The 25701-nt window shown below is 33.2% G+C and overlaps 1 protein-coding gene across 1 annotated transcript in view; it reads left to right on the top strand.

Annotated features, from left to right (window-relative positions):
* LOC121369843 (Fanconi anemia group M protein-like) overlaps positions 1-19314 on the top strand; it is a 61097-nt gene extending 41783 nt beyond the window's left edge. Inside the window, 7 exon segments of the mRNA XM_041494918.1 lie at positions 320-385; positions 4350-4464; positions 6600-6732; positions 8942-9021; positions 11861-11958; positions 12369-12463; positions 17677-19314. Coding sequence (XP_041350852.1) covers positions 320-385; positions 4350-4464; positions 6600-6732; positions 8942-9021; positions 11861-11958; positions 12369-12463; positions 17677-17788 — 699 coding nt within the window. The 3' untranslated portion in view covers positions 17789-19314.
* Positions 19315-25701: the final 6387 nt, after the last annotated feature.

The following is a 25701-nucleotide window of genomic DNA, read 5'->3' as shown; positions in this document are numbered from 1 at the left end:
GCTTTCAGGGTGAATAGTTAGTGTAGGAAAGTTACATACAATATATGTTTCTAAAATTGATGGTCTCTCGATGGACTATCTTCATAACATTCGTAGTCGTCCATGGCCAATAAAGGTCACCACGAGTAACTTGGGGACAGCTAATTTTCAACCTTGCAATTGTGTTTGTTGTAATTCTAAAACATTTAGCACTGCGTTGCTTTTCAGTTAGTTTAGTTCTTTAATATTATCTATTAATTTAATCTTAATTGTTAATTGTTTTAATTGTTTTTTCCTCCAGTAAATGTTTTTGATTGAATATATTCCATCTTTTTAATAGCTGTCATCCAAAACTGGAGGAAGGCTTGTGGTACTTGTTGATTCAAGAGAAATAAGTGGAGCCCAGGTATGCTTGGATTGTTGTAATGATGATATAAGTTATATTACTGAAGGTGAATTATTGTATACTTGGTTTTATTTGTTACTAATGTACAGTTCTCAGGGTTTGAATGTTATTGCCCTATAGAGAGGTGTGGGATCAGGACGCCACAACAGCGTTTAGGACACGCTAAGAGCATGACAGCAAATTAAGAAGTACTTTATGAGGCATAAAGACAGGAAAAAATTATATTAAATGAATGAATTGATGGCAAAGAAAAAGGACGGGTAACATCTGCTGTAAAACCCTTGGGTATTTACACAATGTACAACATCAGAACATTTGATGGTGAGATGCGCCAAGTCTCCGGTTACTGATTGTGAAAGTTACCAGACCACGTAGGCCCCGATAAAAGTGACATCGAGATAGGATGTTTCTTGTCGAGTTCAATTCATGTTCGAACTGTTACTTTATTGTTTGTTCATTAACATATCTCGAGAAGTTACTTTAAATGGTTTCATTGAAACGTCCTATCTCATCAGTTGTTTTTAGATAGTTTTCCTTTCAGAACTTTGTGGTTTTAGAGTGCTCTATTTTTTAAGGAAAAGAGATCTGTACAGTAGTGATTTGGTTATGATGTGGTATGTATGCTTAAAGCCAAGTATCCATACACCATATTTAACTTTAAAACTTCTATTAAAGATTGGATCAAAACTTTATATAACAATTCTTTATCTCGGGTAATGCAAAATGGGTTTTTGTCTGAACCATTTCATTTAGAAAGGTGATGCAGACAAGGGGACCCATTGTCACCATATGTGTTTATTATATGCGCTGAAATTCTAGCAATTCTTGTTAGAAATTGTACATCAATTAAAGGTATAACTATAGATGGAGAAGAATATTTAATATCCCAATATGCGGATGATACCAGTTTCATTCTTGATGGATCACCAGAGTCCCTTCATAGTACGCTAAGAGTTCTAGATAATTATGCATATACTTAAGGCTTAAAAATAAATTATTCAAAATCAAGTGCTATCTGGATAGGCAGTAAAAAGTTTTCTAAAGATGTTTTTCACCATACTAGATGGAAACTAGACTGGGGGGCAACTGAATTTAAACTACTTGGAATTAAATTCCCAGTCATGTTAGAACATATCGGTGAACTCAACTATGACCCTAAAATATTGGAAATGCAAAAGTTAATAAAAATATGGTCAGTGAGAAAATTAACTGTTTTAGGGCGAGTCACGGTTCTAAAAGCCTTAGTAATACCGAAGTTAACACACCTTTTAATGGTATTACCAAACCCAAACGAAACAGTAATAAAACATCTGAATACATTATTTTTTAAATTTATTTGGGAGAATAAACCAGAAAAGATAAAACGAACATTAATAGTACAAGACTACAAAAATGGTGGTATAAAAATGATAAATATAGATAACTTTCTTATAGCTTTAAAATGTGTATGGGTTCGAAGCTTGTTTCAAGAAAACTCAAAATGGATAACCCTATTTAAATCAGTTACAGGTATATCCACAAAGGATCTAATCTTATATGGGGATAATTTTATTGTTCGTAAAACATTGCACATGAAAAATATGTTTTGGAAAGATACTCTGGAAAATTCGGCAGAAATACAACAAAAACAAAATCTGAATAATGTAGAAGACATACTTGGAACAAATATATGGCTTAACAGTAAAATATTAATAGATCATAAACCATTTTTGTATAAAACCTATATTGGTAAAAGCATTATTTTTATAAACGATTTATTAGACGAAAATGGAATGTTTTTAATATATGACCAGTTTGTTGAAAAATACCATATAACTACAAATTTTATCAACTATGCATCATTAATAAATGCTGTCAAATCATTTATATATAAATTAGATCAGTTAAAAGACGATCATTTTAACACAGTGAAAAATCCTATACACCCTTTAAAACTGCAGCTATTATTAAAAAGTAAAAAAGGGTGCAGAGATATGTATGACATTTTGAACTTTCAGTATGTAAAGCCAAAAGGACAGATAAAATATAGTAATGAAGGCTTTTTGTTTGAACAAACTGACTGGGAAAAATATTATGCTTTATCATTTCGATGTGTGAAAGATTCTAGCCTTCGATGGTTTCAGTATAGATTACTGCAAAACATATTAGCTACTAATACTTTTCTATACAAGATTAACTACACTGATTCTGATATACAACACACATGTATGTAACTTCTGTAATAATTTTTTCTGAAACAATACAACATTTATTTTTCGATTGCGATAAGGTACACACTATGGGAAGTAGTAACAGATTGGATATTTACTCAAACAGGAACTATAATTCATTTTAATAAAATTATTATAATGTTTGGTTTGATAAATAATAATAAAAGCGATTTTATAAACTGGTTAATAATTAATATAAAATATTATATATACAGTATGAAAATACAAAAGAAATGTTTAAGTATTAACGCTGTGCATGGCATAATGCAACATAAATTTGAAATTGAAAGATATATTCTTTTAAAAACTTGTAAATACGATGCATTTAATAATGAATGGGCAATGTGGCAAACACTATTTTATTGAGACTTAATGATAATCTCGACATGGAAACAGCTTGTTTGAAAACAAAATTCAGACTACATTTTAGAACAAATATAATACTTTTAATTTCATTTCTTCCGTATATATTTCTGGTAGATGTGGGTACATCTGTGAATATATGTACATGTATAATATATATGTGTATGCATTTATGTATGTGGGTATCTCTATGAATATACTGTCATATATGCGCAGTTATGCACGAAGTAACTGTTCCTTCTTTCGTTTCTTTTCTTTTTATTCTTTTCTTTTTTCTCTTTCTTTTCAATTTACGTCAGTGCCCTAGAGGAGTTTAAAGAATATTTCTTCATACTAGATATGTCTATGTAATTACCTGTATAATTTACTACTAATATATATATGCTATGTATTGTAGTAGTGATTTAGGGCCCCAACCCTAACACTACCTATTCTTCTGGGACAATAAAAAAATTAAAAAAAAAAGAAAAAAGTATCGTATACACCTTGATGCTATGTTCTGTAACAACATGAGTTAGTTCATTATATTGTTTACATTTTCATTGTTTTGAGGTATGTAAGAAATAGAATACTACATTCGTGTCCATTTGATGCGATTTATCTTACAACTCGCTTTCGCTCGTGGATACATTTTTAAACAACTTGTTGTAAGATAAATGGTATCATTCGGAAACTCATGTATTCTCTCTGTAGAAATACTATGACAATGTTTGATTTTTCGTTTTCTTTCTTTTCAGCCCTATTTGTTTTTGTTTTTTAAACATTTTGTGCATAGAATATTACATCAGAGTACTGTAGTATTGTAATACATTACTTGCTGCTGGTATGATCGTAGTGCCACAGTGAAGTTGAAACCATGAGTCAGATAAAACATTTATCACCATTCTAATCCAATAAATAAATCTTACAAATTTTATATTTTAAATTATCATTTTAAAAAAACAACACTGTTAACAAAAACCAGTCACTGCTAGCATTTTTTAAATTATTCACCTTTCATTAATTTTTCTCATCTATTACCCTCTGCCTACCATTCTCATTATCTTAATATAAAAACTCTCATTTAAAAAATATATATTGCAACTGTTGATACATATTTTTAGGCTTGTGTTTTAACAATGACGTCAACTGTGATTTACTTGTTGTGAACACTTACTGTGAAAACTGGTTCTTCATAAATAGTACAATGCTGATTGTGATGATTTGGCATAATTGTTGTTATTTATTTTCAAAGGTGATATTTTAAAAGAATGTCCCGCTAAACAGCTTGTGGTAGCATAGGAATATGTAATTCTGGTTTTACTGTCACAAATCCAATTTTGCATTATATGCAGATTGAATTGAATATCTATTAATTTATTTTGTATTTAATTGTACGTATGATCTTACAGGACATTGTGTCATCTTTACGACTGCAGCACAGTTTTTACATTGTTGCTAGGCAAATCACAGGTTGTGATTACATCCTTAGTAATAGGCTTGCTGTTGATCGGAAACAGTGGTCAGGTAAATATAATTTATATTATTTTCGTACACACTCATTGGTGAGAACATTATTTATAATATCAGACGGCAGTAACACATGTGTTATCAATTTAAAATCATACAATTGGCTGTTCCTGGATGATGACATGGTCACCACAGCTATAACATCCAGCGAAATAAGCACAATCAAAATTGCTCTGTGAGATATAAGTTAACTTGAAACTGATTGCTCTGTGACATTTAAATTGAAACTGATTGCTCTGTAACATGTAAGTTAACTTGAAACTGATTGCTCTGTGACATTTAAGTTTACTTGAAACTGATTGCTCTGTGACATGTAAGTTAACTTGAAACCTATTGCTCTGTGACATGTATGTTAACTTGAAACTGATTGCTCTGTGACATTTAAGTTGAAACTGATTGCTCTGTGACATGTAAGTTAACTTGAAACTGATTGCTCTGTGACCTGTAAGTTAACTTGAAACTGATTACTCTGTGACATGTATGTTAACTTGAAACTGATTGCTCTGTGACATTTAAGTTAACTTGAAACTGATTGTTCTGTGACATTTAAGTTAACTTGAAACTGATTGCTCTGTGACATGTAAGTTAACCTGAAACTAACCATTAACCAACTAACATCAAACCCACTGTCCTGGACATACAGCACAGATAGCTGATGTTTGCCCAGGACAGCATGCTTGAACCTTAATTGGATATAAGCATGGAAATAAGTAAAAGAAAGAGAAAGAACAGTGAACATCTTCCATATACTGATAATGAAAAGGAATCACAAGATAATTAACTCGTATTGTGCAATATGGTACAAACTAACATAGGTTTCACTGTGTTCATGAATTGCGATACTACATGTACATACATGTAAGTATTATATTTAGTATGCAACATTTCTGCTAAGATGTGCATTTTAGTAATCTTTTAGTAACCATGCTATATTATTTGTTGGAACAAAAACATTGTTAGCAAAATGAATGTAAAAAAGGTTGCATGTGTAGCTGATATGCAACAAAATAAATGTTTATTAACAATTCCAATTCTTGAGTTAGGTTTTTGTTTAATGAATTATGAAATGTATTCACCAAATTCAAGTCAATTCAGATTCGGCAAATACAATTTTGAACCCTTTATAAATCTATGCATGAATTACAATATACATGATTGTACATTTATTTATGCTTTTCACTGAAGCTCATTCAGTGGGCTTTTGTATGCCTGTATATGATGGTTGTATTATGGTATGGCGTTGTCCATCCATCTGTATGATGTCTGTCTGTTAAGTTTTTCTTGTCCAGATCATATCTTGCATATAGATGCATACAGGACCATCAAACCTCACATGTAGGAACAATTTGGGATGGCGGTATGTTGCGTACTATTACTAGGTCACTGTGACCTACTTTTCACGGTCTACTGCACATAACAATAAATCCTTGTCTGGACCATATCTTGCATACTTATGCATACAAGACCACCAAACCTCATATGTTGGAACAACTTGGGATGGCTGTGTGTCACATACTGTTACTAGGTCACTGTGACCTACTTTTCACAGTCTGCTGCACAGAACAATAAATCCTTATCTGGAGCATATATTGCATACAGATGCATACAGGACCATCAAACCTGGAACAACTTGGGATGGCAGTGTGTTACATACTACTACTAGGTCACCGTGACCTACTTTTCACGGTCTACTGCACATAGCAATAAATCCTTGTCCGGCTCATTTCTTGGCGGTTCTATATTGTTAATATTACATACATAAACTGTTTCTCTGCCAATATAAATGTGTCACCAGAATCCATGCTAAACAAAATTTCCCTTTCTAATAAAGAACAATAACTTAATTAATCAGATGGCACCTTCTTCAATGGATACAGTATCATTAGTAGTTGGTCCAAAACAAACTGTTCATCCATCCCATTGTAAACATTTCACATAATTAGATACCCGTAACATATTAATATTTATGGTTTTCCATCAAACTCCTGATGGGCGTATCATGTACCTCACCAGTACTCTTGCTTATTCCTGCCCTGTGAAGATTTTGGGTTTGTTTTGGTTTTGGTTTTCAACTTGAAGACTACTTATAAATATTTAACAATAATAAATAAATGTTTTAAATTTGTATTCAGATTTTAGTAATGGTGCTAACCGCAAGAAGTTAATTGACCGTGTCCAGAGGATGCAGAGTCTGTATGACCGATGCTGTATCATTGTTGAGAAGGATCGGGTAAAACCAGGAGAGGAGAAATCACCACGAGCTTGGTGAGCTGCTATATACACACTTAATAAGTAAAGTTTGTTAGCTGTCTAGCATATGACCTAGAGAATATCTACTGATGTCACATACTCTTTGTTAGCTGTCTAGCGTAGGGTCTGGAGAATATGTAGAAATCTGATAATGTGACATACTGTTTGTTAACTGTCTCACATAGGGCCTAGAGAATAAGAAAGGAATCTGCTGATGTAACATACTGTTTGTTAGATGTCTAGCATATGACCCAGATAATATCTACTGATGTCACATACTGTTTGTTAGATGTCTAGCATATGACCTAGAGAATATGTAGAAATCTACTGATGTCACATACTGTTTGTTAGATGTCTAGCATATGACCTAGAGAATATGTAGGAATCTACTGATGTCACATACTATTGTTAGCTGTCTAGCATATGGCCCAGAGAATATGTAGGAATCTACTGATGTCACATACTGTTTGTTAGATGTCTAGCATATGACCTAGAGAATATGTAGGAATCTACTGATGTCACATACTATTGTTAGCTGTCTAGCATATGGCCCAGAGAATATGTAGGAATCTACTGATGTCACATACTGTTTGTTAGATGTCTAGCATATGACCCAGATAATATCTACTGATGTCACATACTGTTTGTTAGATGTCTAGCATATGACCTAGAGAATATGTAGAAATCTACTGATGTCACATACTGTTTGTTAGATGTCTAGCATATGACCTAGAGAATATGTAGGAATCTACTGATGTCACATACTATTGTTAGCTGTCTAGCATATGGCCCAGAGAATATGTAGGAATCTACTGATGTCACATACTATTGTTAGATGTCTAGCATATGACCTAGAGAATATGTAGGAATCTACTGATGTCACATACTATTGTTAGCTGTCTAGCATATGGCCCTGAGAATATGTAGGAATCTACTGATGTCACATACTGTTTGTTAGATGTCTAGCATATGACCTAGAGAATATGTAGGAATCTACTGATGTCACATACTATTGTTAGCTGTCTAGCATATGGCCCAGAGAATATGTAGGAATCTACTGATGTCACATACTATTGTTAGCTGTCTAGCATATGACCTAGAGAATATGTAGGAATCTACTGATGTCACATACTATTGTTAGCTGTCTAGCATATGGCCCAGAGAATATGTAGGAATCTACTGATGTCACATACTGTTTGTTAGATGTTTAGCATATGACCTAGAGAATATGTAGGAATCTACTGATGTCACATACTATTGTTAGCAGTCTAGCATATGGCCCAGAGAATATGTAGGAATCTACTGATGTCACATACTGTTTGTTAGATGTCTAGCATATGACCTAGAGAATATGTAGGAATCTACTGATGTCACATACTATTGTTAGCTGTCTAGCATATGGCCCAGAGAATATGTAGGAATCTACTGATGTCACATACTGTTTGTTAGATGTCTAGCATATGACCTAGAGAATATGTAGGAATCTACTGATGTCACATACTATTGTTAGCTGTCTAGCATATGGCCCAGAGAATATGTAGGAATCTACTGATGTCACATACTATTGTTAGCTGTCTAGCATATGGCTAGATAATATGTAGTAGGAATCTGCTGATGATAATCCTGTTCTAAAGCTGATCACCTGGGAGCGGTGGGAGGTAATGTCTGTGTATACCCACCACCCACAAAATACAACTGATCACCTGGGAGCGGTGGGAGGTAATGTCTGTATACCCACCACCCACAAAATAAAACTGATCACCTGGTGGGAGGTAATGTCTGTGTATACCCACTTCCCACAAAATAAAACTGATCACCTGGTGTAGGTGATGTTTGTGTATACCCACCACCCACAAAATAAAACTGATCACCTGGGAGCGGTGGGAGGTAATGTCTGTATACCCACCCCCCCAAAAATGAAACTGATCATCTGGGAGCGGTGGGAGGTAATGTCTGTGTATACCCACCCCCGACAAAATAAAACTGATTACCTGGTAATGTCTGTGTATACCCACCACCCACAAAATGAAACTGATCACCAGGGAGTGGTGGGAGGTAAAATAAAATTTGTTTTAAGCAATGTATGCAAAAAGAAATAATGTCCCCATGCATAAAATAATTAGCACCATGTTCCCTGCCACCATTATTTGATCAATTTTGGAAGAACTCTTTATAGCAAAATGTATTGAAAATATATAATAGGTTTTCTTTTTCTTTTATTTAGTCAAAGAAGCAAATATAATGACTGGACCTTGGCCTTCCTCTCTCAGAGCAACGTCAAACTGCTGTTTAGTGATTCTCAGGGTAATCTGATTTCTGCATGCTTTACAGTAGAGTAAACTAGTAAACAGCATGAACGTAAAACAAAATTCATTCTAGTAAACAAAAGTGGAACCCCATTGAGTACACTGGATAATATCTTATGTTTATCTTATGTTTAAAATACTGTGATACGTTGGGAAAATACCTTTTTTCATGCATTCACGTTTTTTTCATGCATTCCCATTTTCAGCTTTTAAGGTCACTACATGAAAACAAAATTTCTAATATATGCACAGTAAACAGTTTGATTCATATTTTAAAAACATGATTTGAATTTGTCAGGAGCAGTCAGGTTCACCTGTTTATTTTTAGCTCCGCCATGATATTTGTCTGTCTGTCCGTCCATCAACTCTTATAATTTTTCTGAAACTTGATACGATGATCCTCTGGGACATCCTTCACAAACCATTAGAGAGATATTTTTGAATTTTAAAATGTTTGAATTTTTATCAATATTTTGGAAATTTAAATTGAACATCTAAAAGTCGTATCTTCTAGAGTTTCAATCAGTTAGTTCTAAAACTTGGTACTATGATTCTCTGAGAGATAGTTTGGAAATTTTAAATTTGTAAATTTTTATTATATTTAAAAAATTTAAATAGAAATATAAAATTCAAAATTTTAAAGTCTATCTTCTTCTATAATTTAGTTTAGATAGTTCTGAAACTTAGTATAAGTATTCTCAAGGGCAGTCTTTCCAAACTATTAGAGAGATATTTTGGAAATTTTGAATTTTTATTAAATTTAAAATGTAAAATAAAAATGTTTCACTGAAAATTTAAAAGTCTATCTTCTTCTAGATAGTTCTATAACTTGGTACTTTGATTATCTGGAAGAGTGGTGATCTACAAATTAATGAATTGTCTGCTGCTGACAAAATTATAAATTAAATAGCAGAGCTGTATAGGTCGATATAGGCCTCAAGGTTTCAAAGATCGCCAACACTTGATACCTGTATAGATAGGCATTATTTTCATGCCAGTACATAGTTTATAATGTAATAATATTCTAATGAACTGATTGTTACTTAAAACAATTATACACTTAAGATTATTTAGTTCTCAGTGGATTATTTATTTAGTTCTCAGTGGATTATGTCTACGTTTCACTACAGTAAGGGCAGAAAAATGCATCATGCCTTTTATAAATCAAATATAGTAATTGAAAAAATGTCTAAAGTACAGGGGTGTGAAAATCATAAATATTAAATGATTTTTCCTTGTTGATCTGGCATACGCAAAATCATATGACATGCATTGAATATTAATTCAATATCCTCCATTTTAACACAATGTCTTCTCTCAATCTAAACCTGATATTGGCATTTTTAAAGAAGTAAAATGAATTATTTTAGGGTTTGTAAAGTTTTCTATTAAGATACTCACTTAAAGTTTATTGTTTGTGAAAATGCGTCTGTGGAATATAAAGCATAATACAATTACAGGTGTCAACAATATGACTATTTACATTTTAGTAATTTTACTGTGATTTGTTTAGCAATACTGAATGAAAGAAAAATATTGGAATGTTTGCTTTTTGTTAATATCTTTTGTTTGTCTTATTGAAAACATGTAACGCCATGATATATTTGTTCCGTTGGAACTTTTCCAGAAAACTTACTTGACCATGAACTTTTTAAAAGAAATATGAAGAAAAACAATCTTTATTTAATTATAAAATTAACAATTATTTAATAATACTGCTTTGCAATACTTGACAAAGCAATCCTCACAAAAACCCACATAAACAAAACATAAATCGAACTCCAAGTTAGATATTTTATTGTAATTGCACTTCATATCCATTTTTATAGGTACAATTGTTTAAATTAAATTATTTAGTTTTTTTAAATATGATCTGGGCCCGTGCTTATAAAACTTAAAGTCTAGACTTTAATAAAGTCCAGACTTTAACGTAATGGCGTTGTCATGACATTAAAGTCTGGACTTTATTAAAGTCTAGACTTTAAGGTTTATAAGCACGAGGCCAGATGCATTATTTGATAATTATCAAACATAAACACAAAGAACCGACACTGACCTCAATAACTGAATTGTAACAATTTACAAGGGAGATAATTAAATTATGAATTTGTTCACAAAAAATGTAAATATGATTTGTATATTTTCTGGAACTAAATTACAGTGAAAATATGACTTTTCACCAAATATCACTTTTATACATAGCTATGGATATAATAATACAGGGAACATTTTTTAATTCAGTTTTTCAGAGATGGCTACACACTTTTAAAACAATAAGCAGTAGTTGCTAATCAATTTTCAATTAATCAATTCCCTGTAATATTATTAGTCTCCTACCGGTACAACCAGAGGGGACTATAGGTTTCATCTCTGTCTGTCTGTCTATCATTTTCTGGATGTTCTTTTCACAATGCCTTGAGATACTGAGCTGACATTTTGTTTATAGCTTTATCACGTTCTGTTAGTGATCAAGTTTGACTTTCACGGCATGGCAATTTACCCAGTTTTCACAGTTATGGCCAATGAACTTAGGAGATATGAAAATTTGTTTTTGGAACCTTTTTTGTGCAATGCCTAAAAATATTAATATGAAATTTTGTATATAGCTTTATCATGTACGTTACAGCTCAGGTTTAACACTCATGGCGATTTACCAATTTTTCACAGAGTTATGGCCCTTGAATTTCAGAAACAAAAAAATTGTTGCGTTAGGTAGGGGACATTTATTGCTTTAGCAGTACTCTAAGAGTGCATGTCTATCTTAATCTACCATTGATGGAGGCTGACGCCTGTGATTTTTAATGAGTAATCCCTAAGTTGCATGTTTTGTCATCAAGGTGAGACTGCAGCACTGATATCGGAGTTGTGTCAGCTAGAGGCTAAGAAAGGGATGAACATCACTGTACCAGTTGATCTGAACCCGCAGCAAGAACAGGTGAATATACAGTGCAACCGGTCTAAAACTAAGTAGTATTAAATGGTAATCAGTAGGTTTTGCTGTTTTGTTATCTGCATTTATATCTATGTGTTATTCTGCTTTATTAAAATTTTAAAAATATAATCTTGCATATCATTGTCAAACAAGGCTGGGTATAAACATCGTATCTGCACATTTGTTATCTACATTACATTTTGTTTTAAGATTACAATTGTGTATAAGCTATTAATTATTGATTTCCATTGTAACAGCCCAAAAAACATTAGCACTATAATCTTATAAACTATACACATAAGGAAAATGTAATTTAAGGAATTATAAGCTACAGTGTCTCATCAAAACAGTATCTATCATGGATTGTTCCTTGAAGAGTCAAGTCAATATTTAGTTTTCTCTCTGTTTTACAGGTGTTTCAGTTCTACACCAGTATACCTCACCTGAACTGCACTCAAGCTTTATCTTTATGTTACCACTTCAAGACACTGTCAGAATTTCTCAAAAGGTGACGTGTATCATGTTATCTTGTGCCTAAAAATTGTAAACATAAACCTGCAATGAAAGATCTACTTAAAACAGGCTTCTCCTTTAGATCAAAAGTTAAAAGTTTGTTTTGTTTAAAGTCACTTCTTGATTAATTAATCACCGGCTATTCAATGTCAAACATTTGATAATTCTGACAAGTAGTCTCAGAGGAAACCTGTTGGTAGCAAAGTATCTTTTGTATGCACTTTCCCACAGGCAGGACGGTACATACCATGACCTATGATATACCAGTTGTGGGCACTCCTTTAGAAGAAGGAAGAAATGTTTTATTTAATGCACTCAGCTTATTTTATTTATGGTTATATGGTGTCGAACATATCATTAAGGACCACACAGATTAAGGGAATGGAAACCCGATTAGTAGCAAGAGATATTTAATATGCACCATCCCTCAGACAAGATAATACATACCATGGCCTTTGTTACACCAGTTGTGAGTCAGTAGCTGGAACGAGATACTTTAGATAGTACAAAACATCTCAAGCTATTAATAAATACTCTTTATAAAATTGGGCTTTTCATGATTAGTCATGCATTATACATGTATATATAGTAACAAAATGACAAAGTTCTACAAAACAAACTTTAATTTTTACTTTGCCATGAGTTTCTTTTAACAATAAAAAAAACCCTGTTCCTTGTATTACTTTTGATGACATGACTTTCCAGCACCATTGTTTTAGCTTTGTAGACATAAAAAAAAAGAGCATATATTACTGGAATTTCTCTTCATATCCATATTTCATAAAGGATACAATTTTTTTAATTGAATTATTTTCTTCAAATACAATTACTTAGTCATTTGCTGAGAAAATATTTCCAATAGCAATTTTGTATTGAACATTCAGAGTATGACAAATATTTTGAAAAGTCACTAGCCACAAGGCTAGTGGGTTTGTCAAAACCACTATCCACCAAGATAAAGCACTAGCCCAAATTCCTGATAAATTATAACTGGATTTTTATATAATTTTTGTAACATTACACATTTACGAGTATAACAGTAAAATAATACAAACTCTTAAATCATGTTGTAACTTTCAGTTTTTTGTCGTGTCGTACGTTTGGTCTTTATCAAGTGTGATCCATCGTCATTGTCCCGTTTTCGCTTTTTCCCTCCCCCAGGGAAAAATAATTGAGCAAATTCATGGTTGGTATCTAAACCCACTAACAAACTAATTAAATTTAAATGAGGGTACGACAGTGTGACACACGGTAATAGATGGTTCAGTGTATTTGGTAGTTGGTTATATATTTAGGGCCTACTATTTATGTCGCCAGGAACAGTGATGCCAATTGCTCAAATACAGGGCATTATCCGGTGTCAGACCGATATCAAAAGAATATAATGGCAACATCTAATCCGTTGTTAATTGATGAACAAAAAAAGTATTATTTTGTATCGGCAGCTGTGACGTATTATCCAAACCGCTACACGTAATAGATCAAGCCGAGTCATTGCATATGCGGTTACCATTAAAGTAAATTGTTTTCCTAATTGCCGATAACCACATGTCAGCGAAGTGTTAAATTAGAAAACAATAGGTAAATAAAACAAACACTGAAATTCAAAGCATGGCTGGGGTTTACTCGATTGTGATTAACCTGTCGTCGCGATTGGTGATTTCCAAGTTCTTAGTCTAAAACATATGTGCGAGATTAACTACCATGTGACGTGTCCAACCAATCAAAACACGCATGTCATTAGACTATTTCCTGTGCCACAAACTTGAAAGGATGCTGTAACTGTGACGATGTAGAGATAGCATGTTACTGCAGTTTGCAGACCTAGCTCAAGTAGATTATTATTATATACTGATAGCGTTGTTGATATTATTCGATGACAAACGTCACAATCAAATTTATTAAACGAAATTTCAGCCGAGAGAAAAAGAAGAAAAGAAAAACCCCACGATCGAGCGATAGCGAGAGGAGGGGGGAAACCACTAGCCCGCATTTCTCACTAGCCCGAACTTAAAAACCATTAGCCACGGGCGTCGGGCTAGCGGATCTGTCGAACTCTGACATTGTTCCGCATTCTGAAAATGGAAGCAACATTTACCCAGTTTATTGCTATTGTAGAGAAAAGCAAAGTGACGTCATTAAAATACTGATGTCATTAAAATTTAAAAAAGGCATTATAATATGAGCTATGGGATGTACTTTTTAAAAGTGAGCTTCACAGTGTGTTTTACTTGTCAGTTTAGATGTCTGGAACTGTAGTAATTATGTAGAGCTGCGACGATTCACTCACGTATTTGGTGCACCGAATACAGGCTATCGGCGATACGTATTCGTTATTCGGTACCCAAAGAACCAAATAAATTTATGGATGATTTTTTTTTCTTCTTCTTCTTCTTCTTCTTCTTCTTAAAAAAAGAGCACATTTTGCAAGCTGTATGTACATACAGAAGTATTTTAAGCAGTCTACTATCCACTACCCAATGTACTCATGATGGCTAAATTATGTCAATCATTCGATATTTTTTATAATAAAAACTGGTACATCCTCTGAATAATATAGTTAATTATTATTAACATTGCAAGAAATAAATATGGCAGATATTAATAATATGATGTTAAACTGGTCCGGTCGTCATTGCTGTGTCTTAAACGCAGGCAATATGGGTTTTTAAAAGACTTCAACCAACTAAAGAAATAAAAGTAACTGTAATGTGAGCTTTAAAATTGAGCATTCATTATTCTTATAAAAAAAGAAAGAAAGACAAAAAACTCCCACATAATTTTGGAGATTTTACCATGTTTTTATTAGACATTGGCCAAATTAGTCATGGGTTAATTTTTTACAAAAATGGGCTAATCAAATTTGCATGTAGCTAAAATTTTGGCTCAGCCGATTTCTATATTCGAATGATTACATAATAAATCTAACTACTTAAACATATGCTACCCAACATCAAACTTGCGATCTCGCGAACGATAACAAGAAAACAATGTCATAACCACATGACCTCGGCATGTATAAAAACAAAGATCTACAGTTTGTTACTAGCCGAAAACATTACTTTACAAAACAAATGCATTATACCCAAGCCATATATTTTGGGATTATAATCAGTTAAGTAATTTTTACATAATTATAGAGCTGCAACGAATACACTAAGTGACAGATATGAAACATATCATGAATATGGGGTCTTGAATACGAATAAATATTGATGAAGACCAATAATTACAGTACTGTACTACTGACTTGCTGAATGAAGCAACCCATGAGTGAACAAAAGTCAAAAATAGCATTTAAATAGTAGGATGTGTTTAATATTAAACTTTGGAATGTTACAGGTTAAAAATTAAATAATTAAATGTCAGTTATAAAGACAAAATTATAATAAAAAAGAAATTTAAGACCTAAAAACAAAACAATTATGTAAACACTGTCTATAAGAAAAAGAGGCTCTTTAGGCAGAGACCATATCTCCTGCTGTGTTGAACACCCTCTCCAAAACAAAAATAATTTTTTAAAACATTTCACTATCAATAAAATCATGAAAACGTACAGAAATATAGAGCTGTGTGGATGTTTGTGGACATCGTTGTTTTTCTTTAATTTCCTTTTTTTTCCAAATAAGAATTTAAGTGCTGGTACTTTTGCCAAATTGTGCTCATTATCTCTTTAAAAATAGCATTCCTTGTGTGTGGTGGATAATTTTTCAAAACTAACCCCTCAATTCCACACACACACCAATTTTGTGATTTTCATTCATTTTATTTAGCCATGTGATCGTTGTTGTTAATTTCAGCTTTTTGTTAAATATTTGTTGTTGATTTTAGCGTCTTGATGCTGGCTACACATTGTATTAGAACCATTCCATTTACATCGGTAACATTTGTTTGCATATATTATGGATAATGAAATTGAAATTCACAGTGTACTTAAAATCCAGCTAACTTTAACAGTTTTGTGATGTCAGTCTTATAAATATAATATTTTATCTTGTGATCATTGCAAACTAACTTTATTCAGTAGATAGGTTTAATCACAATTTGCCGAGATACACGTGCGGAATGCATGCATGCACTTGACATCAAGATTGACTTGCCTGTGATCAGTGTTTAATCTAAAAAAAGTTTGTTTTGTTTAACACTACTGGAGCACATCAATTAATTAATCATCGGCTATTGAATGTCAAACATTTGGTCATTCTGACTCGTTGATGATGAATGAATGTTTAACGACACCCCAGCACAAAAATACACATCGGCTACTGGGTGTCTCAAATGGTAATTATGACTCGTAGTCATCAGAGGAAACCCACTAGATTTTTTTTCTAATTTTTTAATGCATCAAGGGATTTTTTTTATGCATTTTCCCACAGACAGGAAAACACATACCATGGCCTTTGTCCAGTTGTGGTGCACTGGTTGGAACCAGAAAAAAAACAATCAGCTGGATGGATCCACCAAGGTGGTGTTTAATCTGTGCTACTACACCTACAGTATCAGATTATCACGGAGCATGACCTATATTCGCAGCTTGGGACAGTTGCTATTAACCCTAAATGAGCACATGTTTTGAAATTGACAGGCCGCATGAAAAACAGTTCATGTTTGTTGACTGTTGCAAATTAGTTCAGTCCGGGTAACAATGAGTATGAAATGGTAATGTTTAATGTATAATTCCAATCAGTAAATAATCTTTTGTTACATATGCTTGTATTGGTCCAAACATACCATGTTACTTAAAAAACCGACATTCATAATGGCATGAATCTCAATGTTACACTATCCTGTACTTTCAGCTGTGCTAAGAAAAGAAAATAGATCATTTCAGCTGGGTTTTTTATTTCAAATTAATAAAATGACTGTTTACGTTAATAGTCAGTGTTGAATCAGTAAATGTTATTTATTATTTAAAATTGTTTGTATTAATGTGTAAAATAGATCACAGTTCCGTCATTTGGCTACTGACGAAAACGGCCGAATCACAAAATGGGGATTCCCCTTATTCTATGTATTTCCTTAAGAAAGAGTTAGATTGTTATTTCATAATATTTTATATTGATGAAATTGTTATTTCATAATATTTTATATTGATGAAATAATTATGCACTTGGAACTATAAAAATTGGACATGATAATTTATGACATAGTATGAAATATAGAATGTTCGGATTATAAAATGTAATGTTATTGTTTCTTTTCTTCCAGCACCTCACAGGAGATCAGTATCAAAGGTCAGATGTCGCAAGCGAGAGCAGACGACATTTACAGTTTTATCAAACACAAATTTGACCTTCAAATGTTGCCTTCCAAGAGATGATAGTAAATTTTAATACCATAGTTCAAATAAATCCATAAGACTGAAAAAGTATTTTTAAGTAGTCATAGATCATGGTGTCAAATAAAGTTATTGATTTGAACAAATGTTTACATGTGAGACAATTAAGAGGAAACATGGCTTGTGTTGGTAAACGGCACCAGTGATTGAACACCCTTCAAGATGTAATTATATTACAGTGCATTACAGTCAGATAGGTGCTAACATTCCCGTGGTTCAAGCAAACTGTATTGACGGTCGAGTTTCACAATTTCTTACTTGCAATGTGACCTTGACTTGGTGGTCTTAACACCCAACAGTAGTCTTGTTTCATGATAAACATATATGGCAGCTCCATAGCAAAATGTTCTTTTTTCAAACAAGAAACCGACCTTTACGAGATAGCATTGATAAATACAGACCCAGGTTTTATTACACCATGGTGATAGAGATACCCATGTGATATTGTCTCTTCACATTGTGGAATGTGCCTTTTGAGAGGACGTGTGTCACACAGTACAACTGCATAGAAATTCGTGCAAGAGGTGCACGCATGGTTCTTTCAATTCATAATTTTAAATCGGAAAAATACTTATTGTCAATTCTTATAATTAATGTTAGCAGCATAATTTAACAAAATATATATTTTAATAATTTTGTTTAGCCGTGAATATGTTTATAATATTGTTTATGTAAACTTCATTGATAGATGTGTGGTGTAGGAATGCAAAGTTTCATTGATGAAATATCTAAATGACTTGACCACAACATAATGTGGTAAGTGATGTCATTTTCCCAGTCATTAATCTGTTCATTTTTATGTCTTGTTTAGTTATTTTGTTCAAGTTTTCTTTATTGATGTGCGATGTAATAAATAAAACACTATACTCGTTCCCATGTGGGACAGTTTATATTACAACTAGAGTGTTTTTAATCGTACATCACTCGCTTTCGTTCATGATGTACGATTGAAAACACACTCATAATATAAACGGTCTCACACAGGAACTTGTTTACTATTCTCAATGTATCTCATTGGTAGATCTAGAGTACTTGCTTTAGATCTCACTAATTGGGATGCAATGAGTTTTATGTCTGTTCTGAGCACAACAAGATCTTTTTAACACAATAATGTTATTAACAGCTGCTGAAGAGTTGTGGATATTCAGAAATATATTTCAAGTTATTTTCAATTTAATTAAAACGGACAGAACTATAGATTTCATCTCCATCCTTTTGTCTGTCTGTCTGTCTGTCTGTCTGTCTGTGTCCCACATATATCTGCTGAAATTTTGTACCTAACTTTATCATATACTATTACAGACCATTTTTGACAAAGTTATGGCCATTGAAGTTATTAGGAGATACGGAAATTTAATTTTCGGACATTTTCCCCCCAGTACCTCAAGCTATTGAGCTGAAATTTTGTGTATACCTTTATTATGTACTATTACAGATCAAGATTTACTTTCATGATGATTTACCCATTTTTGGCAGTTATGGCCCTTAAATTTAGGACTATGGAAATTTGTTTTCCGGACTTCTTTTTTGCAATGCCTCTAGATATTGAGGTGAAATTTTGTGTATAGTTTTTATTATATTTTGTTACAAATCAAATTTGACTTTCATGGCAGTTTACCCATTTTTCAGTTATGGGCCTTTAACTTAGGAGATATGAAAAGGTGTTTCCGGACTTTTTTTCAATGCCTGAAGATATTGAGATGAAATTTTGTATATACACACAGCTTTATCATGTACTGTTACAGATCAAGTTTAACTTTCATGGTAAATTTCCCATTTTCCACAGAGTTATGGCCCTTGAACTTGGGAGATACAAACATTTGTTGGGCTCGACAGGGGACATGTATTGCTTTAGCAGTACTTTCAGAATGCTTGTTTCTCAGTGTTTTCATTTCTTTAAAATAACTTATAATCTTAAAAACTACTTACAGGTAAAAAATACTTGCTTTTAGTAATCTTTGTCTTTGGTTCATCATACGGTTGTATTCTATGATGTGTCGTAGCAAGTGTGACTTCTTGAAAAGAATAATGGCGGCCATTCAAAAATTATGTAAAGCAAAAATCTTGCCATTTTTGTCCCCACATCCCCCATATAACGTGTTGTAATCCTTAACCACTTTTCATTCTCGCCATGATGTAATTGACCAACTGGCAACATTATTGTGTTTAATGTTTGTATTTTTAATTACTTCCTTTGATATTAATAAATATGCAATAAAAATAATAAAGCTATAATAGTTAATGGCCAATTTTGGCCATTTTAATAATAATTAAAAAAACCTCCATTATGTAACGGTCTTCTATTTTTCTTACAATCTTTAAGACATTATAGGACTATAGATTTTTATTGGTCACTAGGTTTTATGAACTGCTATCCTGACTGGCTACCACTGAACATTTTTATGGTCAAGGCCTGTATGTGTGGGAAGTGTTGCAATAATCATATGTCAGATGGCAAATAGTTGTAGTTTTAGAATGTAATATGGTGATCTTAAGCATTCTTTTCTTTACATGAATACATTATGTGGGAATCTTGCCATATCTCTTTAATAGAGTGAGCAACAATGTGTAGTTTACCTTTTAATATGTGTGTGGAAAACAAAATTAATACAGTAACTGTTCTTAGTCTAAGAGTATAAAAATTCTGTGTTTTTTGTGAAATATTATGCAAATACAGCCGATATATATTTCTCTCATCCCTAACTGTGTTAGCCACTATGTACATGGAGGCTTCTTTGGTTTAGTAGCCAGCAACACCCAGAGAGTACGTACCAACTATTTTGATACACATGTACCTGTCATGGAGCACTGGATGGTTGGAAAATAAATCAGCCTTATGACCCATCACATGTCAAGTGTGTACCGAGTTACATACATACTACTACCAGTCTTATGACCCGTCACATGTCAAGTTTGTATTGAGTTACGTACTAGTCTTATGACCCATTACATGTCAAGTGTATACCGAGTTACATACCAGTCTTATGACCCATCACATGTCGAGTTTGTATTGAATTACATACCAGTCTTATGACCCATCACATGTCAAGTGTGTACTGAAATAGGTACCAGTCTTATGACCCATCACATGTCATGTACCAAGTGTGTACTGACCCAAACGTCGAGTGTGTACCGAGTTACATACCAGTCTTATGACCCATCACATGTCAATGTGTACCGATTTACATACCAGTCTTATAGTCTTATGACCCATCACATGTCAAGTGTGTACTGAGTTACGTACCAGTCTTATGAAAAACATGTAGATCAGTTGATTCATGAAAATCATTTGGTCCCACTTTGATTGAATACCAGTAGTAAAAACAGTATCAACACTGAACAATGAAAGTCAGACCTCAGAATTTCACATTTTATGAGAAACCCTTTTTCGGTTCTCTTCCCTGTAATCATAGGAACCCATCGGAAATGGCTTTTTTCTGTAATCATGGTAATGACGGATTGTGTTATGTTATGGATGTTTAGTTCCATGACTTTGTTGACAAGCATCTAGAAACGATAATTCCATGAAATCAAGAGGCCTGAAAGTTATTCTTTAATGAATCGCTAATTTAAAGTTTCACCTTGATTCACAGCTCAGTTGTAATATATTGTGTGATACACAAGTTAATTCCCCAAACAGCTATACCACCGAGAAGCTGTAAATGTACTCAATATCTACTGTACCATCATCTCTAATACAGTCTGTAGTCTTTTCTTTCTCCTGGGATCAAATGCACTTCCTCTCTTCTTCAAGAATTTTATTTCAACATGTGAGATTTCCTCTGAGAACGTCTACAGAAGTCGTGCACACAAGTTCACAGTAAAACTTTAAAAAGAAATGTGACAAAAAAAAACATCTTGAAAAATGAAGTGCATTTTATCCTGGACAAAAGAAGATGGGGAGCCAGTTGACCATTGTTTTTAGTGTATTGGTGGTACAGTGAAACCCTTCTAAACTGGACACCCTTTTGGACCAATAAAAATGTCTGATATAAGAGGGATCCAGTTTAGAGAGGTTAAGTTTTGTACTGGTTTTTAAAAAGGGGGAGAGTGTGAAAAACGTCCGGTCTTGGCAGGTTTCACTAACTTTTTCAATATTAAATTTTATATTGTGCACCATTTTAAAAGTAAACAATTTATCAAGGTGAACGTTCTGCCATCAATAGATAACATAATAAACTGCATTACATAGTTTTTCCAATATTAAAATGACAGTTGGTATATTGTTAACTGACAAAGTTGTTATCTCCTTTCATCATTAGTTTGGCACATACACATTTCATTTTTGGCTTTACAATTCTTTGTGATTTCCATAAAACTGCTGTATATTTTCCTAAAAATATTCCTTACAAACTGAACAATTGTGACATTCAGTTTTAGAAAAAATATTGTATGCATGGTTTTGTATCTTCTGGAAAATGTTAATAATTGTGAACAGCACGTAAGAAGAGTTTAGAAATAGTTATTTAAATTTCAGAATATAAATATTATGAAGTAACTGGATTACTTGATTACTTCAGTAATGTATATATATTTATTTTGAGAATGTAATGTGCACAAATATTTATTGCAGCAAAAACATTCAGTGCTGAAAATATTCTTTATATTAGTAGTAAGATTTTGTATTAAAATAATTTGTTACATTTTGGAAATACTTTTAAGCTTGCAGCAGTGGTGCAATAAATATTGCTTTATAAAAACAAAAAACATTTTGTTCTCTTTTTGTCTCACCATTACAGAGTTAAAAGGCGAGATGTAGGTACATGTATTACGATTCTGAGATGTAGGTACATGTATTACGATTCTGAGATGTAGGTACATGTATTACGATTCTGAGATGTACATGTAGGTACATGTATTACGATTCTGATATATAGGTACATGTATTACGTTTCTGAGATATAGGTACATGTATTACGATTCATCCATAAATAAACACTTGTCAGATATTTTTCTCTATGAATTGTCGGTGACAGTAACAAACAAAAGCCGTTTGCTACTAGTGTTATTTTTAGCGGGATCTTTTGATCACGTGATTTTTCTTCTGCAGCTCACAATGTGAGGCCCCATTTGGGGTGACCGATTATGGTAATTACTGTTTAAATTGTTAAATGCCGACAAAAGGTAAGTTGTAGGAGATTTTCTTAGCAAGTTGGATTAATCATCTTTTGGCTATAAATATTGACAAGAACTTTTTTTTTTCACAATGTCAACATGGCAAATAAACGGAAACGAAATGATTTATCTTTGGCTCAGAAATACGACGAGATATGTGTCCAATATCTCGCCAATGCTAACCCAGAACGAAAAAGACAGAGAACGGGAAAAGCAGCCAATGTGGAGAAGGCCTTATCAGAATGGTTTTCCATCGCCAGACAAAAAGATATTCCAATATCGGGCCCAATATTAGCGTTTGTGTTTGTGTTTTTCCTTCTGTTACATTGAATAACGGCCTTTCACTTATTTGACTTTGGCCAGTCTAGTTTACCTGTCAAATCAGTTACAAATGCACACAGATAATAGTCAGATAGACGTCCTGGTAAAATACAGAACATGGAAATGACTACTTATTCAAGATTATATTGGGTGGTGGGGGTGGGGTCTTGTTGCACTTGATTTACAAATGTACAAAGAAGTTAATAACGGCCGTTTAATTATCAAGAAGTTAATAACGGCCTTTTAATTATTTGACTGTGGCCAGTCTAATTGAGCTTCCGGTGGTTTTATCTGGGTCATTAGATGTTTATAGTCACTTCTACCTCTAGGCGTACAAACGGCATTAACTGTTGCCTCTTGTATTTATCAAGTTTATAGACAAACTTGATAATGACAACAGAGTCACAATATGGAACTTGGAATCGGTATTTTATTAACACAAAATACTTACCGTTTTTTGACGAAAATTCCACATGTCATGAGGCCCAAATTGGGAGAATCGTAATTAGGGTTTGCATAAATCAACAAGAGGTCTTAATTGGGTATATCGTATGTCGAAACTGTACCTTCGGTTTATTGAATATGCCGCTTATTTGAATATATTTTTGTTGCACGAGGCACATCCAAATAAGCGGATTTGACTGTACATGTATTACAATGATGGCGGCAACAGCAGTGACAGTCAACTTTTGCATGAAAGTTTTGCATTTACATCAGTTTTTCAAACACTAAGTCCTGGGTCAATCAAACTTGGTATATAGACTATAGTTGCACCTATCACAGTACACTAAATGTTTGTCGTAGGTGAGACATTTAATTCCAAAGAATTCTTGTGTTTTCAAAGCTATGATATACATATAGTTACTACCATTCAAACAACAATAACAATTATTTCAACAAAATCAAAATTGATTTCTTAAGTTGTTATAGACATGTATATAGGGATCAAACTAAGTCGACAATTTTTGTTTAGTTTTTTGTACAAATCCAAAACTAATTTCGAGGGATTTATATACATTGTATCGTAAACTTTTAAAACCAGGATATATAAATCCGGTGTTTAACATACAAATGAGAAAGAACAGCCACACCCTTTCTCTCCTAAACCCGCCAATGATGTTAAAAGAGTCATATTGTCATTTCCAAATCATTGTGGTTAAGCCAGTTTGATAAAACGTTTATTAAATTAATTATGACTAAATCTGTGAACTGATCTTCACAAGTGTTTAAAATGGTGTATAGAGATAAAAGGATATAATATAATTATATGAAAAGTTAAGGTGCAAAAACTGATAAATCCATTTTAATAATTTTCTGCAACAGGTTTGTTTTTGTTATACTTTCTATGTAAAACATATCAAGTCCACAATGGGCGATCTTAATTTTAAATACATAAAGTAAATAAAGGACAGAATTTCAAAAAATTAGTATGAAAATCAGAACATAACACCTTGTACTGAGTAATGATAGTAGAATTCGGTTTTTAGATATAATAACTTCATTATGGTACATTTTATGTTTATTAAAATTGTTTGTTAATTATTCAATTTACAGTTATTTACTTTGCAAAAAATTTAATGTTTCATACCCATTCAAAATTCAGTGCAGTAAAGTACTCTTATAGTGAATGGGAAGGGATCATGATAGTTTGTTATAGCAGTGGTTCATTGTACACATTTACAGGAAAAGAAGGAAGGAAGGAAATATTTTATTTAATGATGCACTCAACACATTTTATTTATGGTTATATCATATATGGCGTCGGACATATGGTTAAGTACCACACAGATATTGAGAGAGGAAACCCGCTGTCGCCACTTTGCTACTCTTTTTGATTAGCAGCAAGTGATCTTTTATATGCACCATCCCAAAGACAGGATAGCACATACCACGGCCTTTGATATACCAGTGTGGTGCACTGGCTGGAGCGAGAAATAGCCCAATGGGCCCACCGATGGGGATCGATCCCAAAACCGACCACGCATCAAGTGAATGCTTTACCACTGGGCTACGTTCCACCCCCACATTTACAAAAGTTGGTCATTAATATATAGGGAGATAACACAGGAGTTTATGATCAGTTCGTTTTATGCAGTAGTTCTTTCTAAGCATGTTAGTCATAAGTGTATTTTACTGTATACAAATTTATTTGCACACAATTGCAAACCCATATCCTACATCCATGAATCAATCAGATTTACCGGTCTTGGTGGCGTTGTGGTTAGGCCATTGGTCAATAGGCTGGTAGGTACTGGGTTCGAATCCCAGTCGAGGTATGGGATTTTTATTCCAGATACCGACTCCAAACCCTGAGTGTCCCCCCCCCCCCGATCCCGCCAAAGGGATCTCAGCTCATTTTCCATTGGCAAACTCAAATTTGCCGTTATTAGTTGTTAGTGACCTCCCCTTACAAAATCTTGGATCCGCCCCTGTAATTACTTTGTTAAACACGCAATGGT

The sequence above is a fragment of the Gigantopelta aegis genome, chromosome 4 (genome assembly GCF_016097555.1).
Source record: "Gigantopelta aegis isolate Gae_Host chromosome 4, Gae_host_genome, whole genome shotgun sequence".
Classification (NCBI taxonomy): domain Eukaryota; kingdom Metazoa; phylum Mollusca; class Gastropoda; order Neomphalida; family Peltospiridae; genus Gigantopelta; species Gigantopelta aegis.
The sequence above is the reverse complement of the archived record's forward strand: the minus strand, read 5'-3'. Positions and strand labels throughout refer to the sequence as shown.